Genomic DNA, 10,897 nt, shown 5'->3' on the forward strand with positions numbered 1-10,897 from the left:
CAGCCGCTAAGGAAGCTTCCCGCGGTTGACTAGCGCGGTCCTGTCCTGGGAGCTGTCCAAGGTACTCTCCCTGGGAGTCCCTGCAAAACGCACGCTCTTGTTCCGCCCGCCTCTTTCTGTCTTTTTACACACGCTCTCTCGGCTTGGCCACTCTGCTCAGTACACTGTCTGTTCCCCTTGGCAGGAAGAGATCATGGTCTTTGCTTCAGGTAATGTATTCACCTTCTCTCTGTCGCTTTCTTAGATCGTTGCAAAGGTGGGCCTTATTCTGCTTTCATTTGGGAACTAGAGGCGGAGCTCTTCCACCCCCAGCCCTCTTCCCGCCACCGCCCCATGCACACATTTCCATCAAATGGCTCCCGATATATCCGTTCATATCCTGTCCGGTTAAGGTAGAGGACAACTGGACAAGCTTATGGGTGGGTGTTGCGGACTAGAGGACCACCTGCAACTACCGCCGAGTCGATTTGTTTTGGAGGAAATGAAGGGCAGTAAATCCCCCACATTCCAACAGATCTGCACTAAAGCTATGGACGAGAGTGGGGGTGGGAGTCGGCGGAGGTCAGTGGTAGACTGGCAATTGTGGAAAGCTTGTTCTACAGCAGCGATGTGTGTGTGTGTGTATAAAAGTATGCATGTGTTTTGTCTTTATGGGTGCCTCAAAATCATAAGGTCACATCTTTCCAGAAAAAAATTGCATTGGTCAAGACCTTCTCTTCCTAGTTTGAAAGTTTCTTTGAGTCATTGTAGAAGAGGAGGCATTTTATCTGCAGCTAAAGATGGTTTTAAGGTGGCTTTCTCAAAAATCACCACACTGAACCTTTTCAGTCTACATGGAAAACCTGTATATTCTTCTCTCTCTCTCTCTCTCTCTCTCTCTCTATCTATCGATCTATCTATCTATCTTTCTGTATTTACAGTCTTTAAACCACTAACTGGAGTAAGACCATTAGGCTGGGAAGTTTTGAGAACTGTAGCCCAACTTTTTAAAAATCTGCCAACAAAATGAGGAAAGAAAAGGCAGATTAATTTGTAATTTTAACTAATTAACAGCCAGATCTTTTACTTGACTGCTCAGATACAATTCTGATGAGGTTTAGTGGAACTTACTCCCAATTAAGTATACACAGACCCTTTATTATGAAAATATTTCCCTGGCAGTAGACCTACAATGTAATAGGAATCTATAGAACAGTCAGGCTTATAAGCTTTGTTCAGACAATTATTAATTTCAGTCAGAGCTGTGTTAAAGTAAAAAGTGTATATTCACATTCTATGAAACAAGGATGCAGTGCCTCCCTAAGCATTTGAGGAGCCCCCCCCCATTTTACTGAATTCCCTGAAAAACATATTTTATCCCTCCCAACCCTGTCTTTCTTCTCCCCCCAAAAAAAAAAATTAAATGAGAAGTTGCTCCTGAAGATTTTTGTCTGTCTGAAGCCCTGAATGGAAAACGTTGCCACCATTACTTGGATTAGTTTAGATAGTGACAAATAGCATCTTCCTATACCACAAGTTGTATGATTTCACAAAATATGGAAAGAAGTACCCATGCACCCCCCAAAATATAGAAAACTATGCCAAAGTTTTGCCCAAGAAACTTATTACACCCATTATTTAGATTGTTTCAATTGCTGTATAATCCCATATCTGGCATTTTGGGCAATTGGGAACTGGCAAATGTACAGTGCTGTATCTGTACCCAATATCTCAGAAGACAGTAGGGAAATGTATATACTGTCCCCAATAACTGAATACACTCTTTGGCAGTTTAAAAAAAAATCATCCAAAGATAGTATTGCAATATCTGTCAAAATCCAGGACTCTGAACAATGAAAGGGAAAAATACAAAGAAAGAAAGACAGATAAGAAAGCTTTAACTTCAAAGAATCCAGGGTACAATCCAGCTAAAGGTGAGTCCTCTGAAGCCAGGTCATCTACTCAATAATGCTTACTCAGACAACCAAGATGATCAGGGGTCTCTAGAGCACCACACAAGGTAAGGCTCCAACACTGGGTCTTTTTTAGTTTAGAAAAAGCAACTAAGGACAGAAATGATAGAGGTTTTATTTTTATATATATATATATATATATATATATATATATATATATATATATATATATATATATATATATAACACACAGAGAGAGAGAGAGTATGGTGAGTGTGAATAGAAAGAAGTTCTTCTCCCTCTCTCACCGCACTAGAACCTGAGGTCATTGCATGAATCTGATTGCAAGAAATTTAGGACTGACAAAATAAAGTCCACCCCCCCATACACACACACAGCACATAATTAATCTATGGAATTCTCTGCCACAGGTTGTGGTGATGGCCACCCACTTGGATGGCTTTAAGCAGGACAAATTTAAGTAGACAAATTCATGGAGGACAGTTACATCAATGGCTATAGGCTACCTCCAAGTTCAGAGGCACGGCACCTCAGAATACCAGTGGCAGGGGAGCGATGGCAGGAGATGGGATATGCCTTCATCAATTGCCTGTGGACTTCCCAGAGACATCTGGTGGACCACTGTGAGAAACAGGATGTTTGTCTAGAAATGCCTTGTCCCTGGTCCAGCAAGGCGGTTCTTATGTTCAGACAGACTGGCAGTGACTCTCTGGGGTCTCAGGCTACAATCTTTTCCAACCCTGTTAGCTGAGAACATTTTACTTTGAGATAGCAGGCATTGAGCATGAGACCTTCAGCTTACAAGCATAAGTAGCCCTCAGCAAGCTAGTGTGATGTAGTACTTAGAGTGCCAGATTAGGACTGGTGATGCTTGATTCAAATTCCCCAACTCTGGCATGAAGGTCAGACTCACTCATTAGATGAACTTGGGCCAACTATTCTCTTCCTCTGCCTAACTTGCCTAACAAGGTGGTGGGGATAAAGTGGAGGTGGGGGGCTATATATGTGACCCTCACCTAAACCAGGATGTAATGATAATTTATAGTTTATAGTTTGCTCCACCACTGAATGATAGTCTTGCCTCAACTTTTAAGTCCTCTTGCTTTCAAAAGAAGAAGATTAAATATATGCTTCATTCGAGGAAGAAGCAGCAGTGTGAATATTTAGACTCAAGGGCTGACATACCACACAGTATCCTGCAGATGTTGTCAGCACCACAGGAGCTGCTGTACTCATAACAGCAGTGTTCACACAGTTCACATGAGTGCTGTTGCACATACACCAGGATTGGGCATGCTTAGTTGTGCAATGGTATGTCCGCTGGAAATAATGGCCATGCTATCGCACTACTGCAATGGTGCAATTCCGGCTTTTGCACAACTGTGCTCTTGTGCAGCTGCATGAACACGGCTGTTACGAGCACACAGAAACTCCCGCAGTGCTGACAATGCCCACAGGACACTGCACAGTATGTCAGTCACTATGTTAAGAATGGCAAAGTCAAAATGCAGCCAAGTGAAACACACCTTCAGTGGGCTTTACTCTGAGCACATTCAGAGACAGTGGTGGTAGTGGTGGTGGAACTTAAACGTTTTTCAGCTGGAGTTGGCTAGATTTTAACCTTGACATTCTTGTACATCTTGTTCCTAAATATCCACACTTGCTGTCTCTGACATCAGTACCATCATGGCATTCCTTTGACCTAATGCTTCACCTCTGATGTTGTACTGGCATAGCTGTTGCTATACCTCATGCAGTTTCCTTATGTATACATGCTATATCTCATGTGCTTTCAAAGAAAGATTTGCACCAATTCTTACCCTGTAGAAATGGAAGAAAGGCCCACTGATTTCAAGGAAATTTTCTTTCAGGTAATTGATCTTAGAATTGGGACCTAGTAGATCATTTTTTCTTCTTTTTCTACATGGAGAAGACAGCAGTACTGCTTCAGAGACCCATTACTATAAACCCAAACCATTTATTCCAAGGTCTGTTTGGAATTTTCCTACAGGTTTAATATAAGAGTGACTGATAAAGAAAAATTAGTTTACAAATTGCAGTTTGGGCCTGGATTATCAAGTTCTTGTAATGCTTTTAGAAAAAGAAGCTTGTGATAAAATAACTGAATAGGAAAGGATGGGGGCCAAAAGTGAATTCTATTGAAATCAATGGGGCATTCTTCAGTTTAAACGTGTTTAGGACTGTGGGGTCAAAAAGTCAAATTCCCACCAAAATATAGATACAACTGAAAATGTATTTTCATATTTTCCAGGACCCTGATCATTTCCAAATCTCATTGCTTGACCCTTTAATGGGAAAAACTTGATCTTTCGTGAACAGCCCTTTGCTTTCTCTGTAACCCCCCAGAGTCATTACACTTCTTATTAACTTTTATCTGACAGTCCAGATGCTTCACATCATCATTCACAGCCTGCTTGTGAAGCAAACACATGGGACTGGAGAACTGCAGCAAGAGATTAGTACAGTAAAGACAACACTATTTTCAAAAGCTGATATGTTGATAATACATGTGCCGCTTGTTACTATTGTGTGAGAAGGGGCAGTCTCTCTTCACACTCTCCAGCTATTGTAAATTGTTTGTTTAATGTAATAATTCTCTTTCAGCTTGCTTTTGCAGGAACAGTATTTAGTAATGACCTAATGTCTGTTCCTCTCCTGCCATTGCTTTCATTTTTCAATATCACAATGACCAAAGAGAGGTATCTGTGAAGTTAGACATTAAAGATGGGTATTTGCTAGAATTAGAAGTCTGAAGTGTAAGCATAATTCAGCATTAAGGATGTTTTAAAAATCGCTTATTAACTTAGTTATTTTAAGTAAGTTTTATATATATGTAACTTTCCTATTAAAACAAATATGGCATAACACTTATTAACCTGGGCTAGATCATGCTCTGTATTTTTAATCAGAGTACTGAGCTGCCTTTGTACATTTGTGAGCTGGATTACACAAGATCCAGGGGGGGAGGGTGTGCGTTGTTTTTCCCATTTGGGATGACAAGCTCAGATTCAAATCAGCTTCTGCAAAATTATTGTATGAGCACTTTTCCATTGGCCTACCATCACAAAACAAGTTTAGGCTTGGTTGAGCAATAATGTGCTGAATCACAGTTTGTGATGGGGATAGAGTACTCCTTCAGCTTCATTGCCATGAACACATTTGAATCTGGAATATAAGCTTGGCATGAGTGTCAGGGGAGGGCGGGAAGACATAAGAGCCATTTGATTCATCTATCTCTCAGGCTTGGAAGACCAGGGAAATATGGTGTATATGTAGATCTTCTTGCAATATTGGCCAGCATCCAGACTAAAGAAGTGTTGATGCAGCACTAGTGCCACAGTGGAGGAGTGACTTTTGTTGACCCCCCTTTCCCTATGAAGTTGGCTGTGACTCCTCAAAATATGTCCCCAGGGGTTGCGTAGACCTCAGGTACGTTGCACCAGCACAGCTGCAACAGCATGTTGCTAGACTGGACATCAGCCATTATATCCTGATATTTGTTAAATGGCAAGAAGTTACTGTCCGTTCATTAAACTTCCTGTCTTTATCTCATTGTTCTGCATGAGTTAATACTAGGTTTCATTTGTTTCCCTTTCTTAATGGTAAGTAGTTATGCAATAATTGCTATAGCAATAGCAATAGCACTTACATTTATATACCGCTCTATAGCCAAAGCTCTCTAAGCGGTTTACAATGATTTTAGCATATTGCCCCCAACATTCTGGGTACTCATTTTACCGACCTCAGAAGGATGGAAGGCTGAGTCAACCTTGAGCCCCTGGTCAGGATCGAACTTGTAACCTTCTGGTTACAGGGCGGCAGTTTTACCACTGCGCCACCAGGGGCTCCTGGTGTTACAGGTCTGATGTCTAGTTTAAAAAGCATTCAGTAACCATTGTTCCAGGGGGAAGAAAACAGAATTTTATGTTAGTTTTGTATAGGTTGTCTGAGGGCAAGTATTATTCCATTTCAATAATACGAGTGTGTGTGTGTGTGTGTGTGTGTGTGTGTGTGTGTGTGTGTGTGTATTTGCACAATAATAACAAAGTCATATTTAACCACATGTGAACAGGAAATATTTTTGTTTTTTCTCCTAAAAAGCACACTTAGACTTTATTTTGAATAGCATTGTAATCTACAAACAACTTAAGATGGCATATTTATTGCAGTTATATTGATGTACACCCCAACCAGTAAATACATCACATTTTGCTTTAATGGTTTGTATAACAAAATGAAAGCTGCTGAAGCTATCCTCATTAGGGGTGGCCATTCCAAGAGGCCAGGTGATTGCCTCAATCAGCAGAGCTGGGGTATCAGTGAGGTGGCGAGATGTCCTGTTGCCCTCTGCTGTTAAAAAGGGGGAAGAGAGGGAGGAGTGTGCACACAAAGGGGGCAGCCTTTGGTGTCCTGCCACTGGTCCTGATCCATCTCACTTGCTTTGAAAAAGAAAACATTTCTACTAAAAAGAGAAAAACACTAGCTTGTTCAAAAGCTTATGAGCTTGTGAACAGCTCATAAACTGAAACTAAGATGTCTATTTTCAGTTCTTCTCCAAGCCCCTATCCTCCTACAAACAATGTCCTAAGTGGTAAAGTTGTGTCATGCCCATTTAGTGGAGAAATGCTGATGTAGCAATATGAAGGGGATTGTCATTTATTACATTAATACAGTACTAATCAAAGGAGGAATCTGCATTAAGTAACAAGTTGTTGATCAATAGTTTCGTAGTCTCAAGTAATGAGATTGCAATGCTGAATTCTACTGATGGGGCAAATTGGGAGAGTTTGGCAGGGCAACCCCAAACCAGAGAGGACTGGCTTGTAATGGACTCTATTCATTCTGTTCATGCTACTAAAGAGCCTTCCCTGCCTGTATCTCCCATGCAATGATGATGATGATGATGATGATGATGATGATGATGATGACGATATTAAAAATAATAATAATAATAATTATAGTAATAATAATGCATAAGAGAAGGGGTAGCTTGCAGCAGAGAGGGTTCACTTCATACTTAACAAGAAATGAAACTTCTGATCATCAGTGCCATTTTTTGCCAAGAAGCATGAGACTTTGTTTTATCCTGTCTCCTAAATTAAATTGGGAAGCAGAGGCAACTACAATCCCATAAGAAATTAGCACTGGAATATGATCAGGACCTTCATTTCCATTTAAGGCCTCCTTCTGAGCCCTCCTCACCACCAAATTCTAATTCATGCAGAAGGATTAATCCATCAATACTGAATAACACAAACCTGAGAACTTGAGCTTAAGACATCTAACTCCAAGTCAGTGGGTTTTATGTTTAGGATCAACATAAAATTGCCATTAATTTGAGTGACTATGTCAAAGGATGGAAGGGTTAATCAATGTCCCAATTCTTCCAGGCAGTAACATTCAATAGCATCTTGCATAGAACAACATGTTCTACAAGCCATAACAACCAGTGCTATTAATGCAAGGAAAGAATTTGGCATGGCTTCCTATTTTTAGAAATTCAGATGAGTCACCACAAGCTGAATTCCCTATACTTAGCAGTATTTGCAGTGATATGTAATAAACCCACTCTTCTCAATACAGTAGGGGCTCTCAACCTTGGGTCCCCAGATATTTTTAGTCTGTGACTTCCATAAGTGGGAGGGGAGGATGGGATATGGAGAGCCAGTGTGGTGTAGTGGTTAGAATGCCGGACTAGGACCGGGGAGACCTGAGTTCAAATCCCCATTCAGCCATGATACTTGCTGGGTAACTTCATACATGCTGGGCCAGTCACTTCTCTCTCAGCCTAACCTACTGTGAGGAACAACTTAAGTATGTAGTACACTGCTCCGGGCTCCTTGGAGGAAGAGCGGGATATAAAATGTAAATAAAGAAAGAAAGCTATTTGCAGTAATTGTCATCATCCACCAAGAGACCTCTTGCATGGCTGATCATTCTCATGATTAGAGATGTCCCATCCCCCCACATAAACCATATGCAATCCAATTTCAAGAAATATATTCTGAATTAGAAGTATCTCCTCCTCTTTTCTGACAGGGGATAAATCTGGAAATGACCAAGAAGAAGCCAAGCTGCAGAATGCCAGCAAACAGATAGTGCGTGCGGCCATTGAACAGGCTGTACAGCAGCTCTCCCAGGAGAGCCAGCAAAAGGAGAAGGCAACAAACAGCAGTGTGAGCCTGCAGCTTGAAAGAGGTCAATTAACCAAGAAGCATGAAAAGAAGTAAACGCCCACTGTTTGTTCTCATGGATCCTCCAGTCTGCAGCACTTCCAGCCTTCTTCTTAGTATCAGCTGTGTTGCCAATGCAGCCTTATGGCAGAAAAGCAAGCCAAAGTATAATCAGCTCATAGCGATATATGTGTGTAAAGTTGCAGTAGTCCTCAGCTGAGAAATAGGGTTTTAAGTGCATTAGATAATGTAACTTGATATTTATGCAGTGCCTCTAACACATAACGCAATAATGCCGTGGCTACTGAAGTCGTGTCATCTTCTAAGAGTACAGCTCTATATTCAAAACATGTCCTGTACTTCAGTGTATGCCCTCAGTGTCTAGTTGACTAGGATATGTCTCTTTGGAGGTTCCAGTTGCACAGGAGTCCATTATATTGACAGACAGCAGAATCTGTCAGAATATGTGCTTTCAGCCTTCTTGAAGCACAAACCTGGATGCAGTTTTGAGTGCACACTGTAGGATACAAAATTGAAGCAATAAAATGGAACTGGAAATATTCACAAACAAATCTCTCATAAACTTGTTGTCCACCATTATTCATTCGTCCATTCACTCACTCACTCACTCACTCACTCACTTGAGATATCTGTCGGGCTGAGGTCTTTCAAAGCAGTTCACATATTATTAAAAACACAGAGTTATCCAGTACAGAGGTAGGCATGCTTAAGCTTGCCAATTCCAGCACTTACTCTTTTCATTCATATTTTTAAAAATATGAAACTATATCGGGCACAATCCAGAGAAAGATAGGTATTACTGGGTTCCATAAAAATCAATTGAACTTAAGGAGTTTTAACTCTTTCATTAAATTATTTTTTATTTCAATCAGCTAAGAATGCCAAACTCTTTTTAGACTGTGCTCCTTCCTTGGTTTCATTTTATTTACTTATTTAGTTATTGAGTTAGTTTCATTTATGAAATTCCTATACTGCTCTTCAGCAAAAACTTTTTCTAATGCTAATTCACATGAATTTAAATATATAGCAGCTAGTTCATATGCGGATTTATAGTATGTTAAAAATCAGTGGGCATTATCTAGCAACTTGATGAATAACTCTTGATTCATTTCCAAAAGGCCTGTGCAGGGAAAGTTCACAGTGGAGTTGCCTTAAGTATAAGAGAACAAAAGAAGGTGGCAATAGAGCTTTGCGAGATGAGAATATAGTAGTCATAAGCATTCCCCATGTTAAAAGGAAGTTTAACATGGCTATTGGTCACTTAGGTAGATGAGGTACCATAGTTAGGATGTTTTGAAGGAAATACCACAATAACACAGATGAAGTTTTTCTGCTAAGTGTTTGCTCATTAGTCTTACTCTAGAGTTGTTCATTAGTCTTACTCTAGGGCTGATCTGAACCCAGTTTGACCCATTGAAAATATCTTCATGGCTGCAGCCCAGGGGTGTAACGAGGCTGCAGTGGGCCCAGAGACAAAATTTTAAAATGGGCCCCTCGCTGATACACACACACACTCACTTCACATGTGACTTGCCTCTGGGGGGCCCCTCGAGGCGTGGGGGCCCCCAGGCAGCCACCTCCCCTTGCCTAATAGTAGTTACGCCCCTGCTGCAGCCAAGTAATTCAAAAGCACAGATTACACTTCATGTATGCAATGTCTTCTCTTCTATGAAGCAGAAGAATGCTTCTCGGGAGATATGCAGAGTCATATTGTAGGAGGGAAATGGGAAGCCAGTGCATGTATGGGCTTTGGATCATGTTCACTGTATACAATAACTGTAAGCATCGAGAAAAAGACATTGCTTCACTATTCTCATGCTGGGCTTTCTATATTATTTTGGTCCATGAGAGCCTTCCAGGCAGTTATACTTGTCATATATATCTAGTCCCTGTATAAAAGGCAACCAGATATTAAGGTGCAGTCTCACAGTCTGTTTTAATGTTTTGAATAAATATGACAAAACACCTATTAATTCAAAATGTGTAAAAAATTCTGTTTGTTCTGTCGTTTTTATCACTATGATGCTGATAGATATAAAATAACACAGTCCGTAATTTGATTCTGATTTTTTTTTTTGCTTAAATTACCCAAATATCAGTTTGAATAAAATTCTAGGTACTCTTGTAATTCTCTTCCAAGCTGTAGAATATACAGCTCAGATTCTTAATAGAACAATGACACTGATAGAGAAAAACATTATTCTTGGCACAATAAATATGTTACCCTCAATTAAAGAAATTAAAGAGAACCACACATACTCTACTAAGAACCCGATGTTCTGCACTTGCAGAAGAATGGCAATTGGAATGGGAAGAATTTTTATCACAATAACATTTCTGTAAGGCTTGGATTTGGATAGACCTCTGATTGTGGGTGTCTGATTTCTCTGCCCTACTGCCATATCAGTCCCAAAACTGAATATACAGCTCTCATCAGACAAAGAGTGAGTCACTCTGGCTGCTAGTAGGGAACTAGCTCTGTGATACAGTGCATATTTCATATGGTACAACAATTTCAACACTTGCTTCATAGTGTTGGACAGTGACCTAACCATTTGGGAGAAATTAACTACCCTGAAAGTATCCCACTGCATTTGTATTCTGATTTTTAGTGCTAGAAGTGTAAGAGTGTGTGTGTGTGTGTGTGTGTGTGTGTGTGTGTGTACACACTTAAAACTGTGGATGGTTTACAACAGGAGACAGAATGCAGCATTAGAGTGACTAGATGTATCTCACAGCATCCACTAAGGAACTTCTTGTGGAATTTGT

General features: G+C 40.4%; 1 protein-coding gene across 1 annotated transcript; it reads left to right on the forward strand.

The window, feature by feature from the left end:
• The first annotated feature begins 78 nt into the window (after positions 1-78).
• On the forward strand, positions 79-10,091 carry AKAIN1 (A-kinase anchor inhibitor 1). The gene is made up of 2 exons (XM_053245098.1): positions 79-209; positions 7,974-10,091. The coding sequence occupies exons 1-2, from the start codon at positions 194-196 to the stop codon at positions 8,162-8,164; spliced, it is 207 nt and encodes a 68-aa protein (XP_053101073.1). The 5' UTR covers positions 79-193; the 3' UTR covers positions 8,165-10,091.
• Positions 10,092-10,897: the final 806 nt, after the last annotated feature.

The sequence above is a fragment of the Hemicordylus capensis genome, chromosome 4 (assembly GCF_027244095.1).
Source record: "Hemicordylus capensis ecotype Gifberg chromosome 4, rHemCap1.1.pri, whole genome shotgun sequence".
Classification (NCBI taxonomy): domain Eukaryota; kingdom Metazoa; phylum Chordata; class Lepidosauria; order Squamata; family Cordylidae; genus Hemicordylus; species Hemicordylus capensis.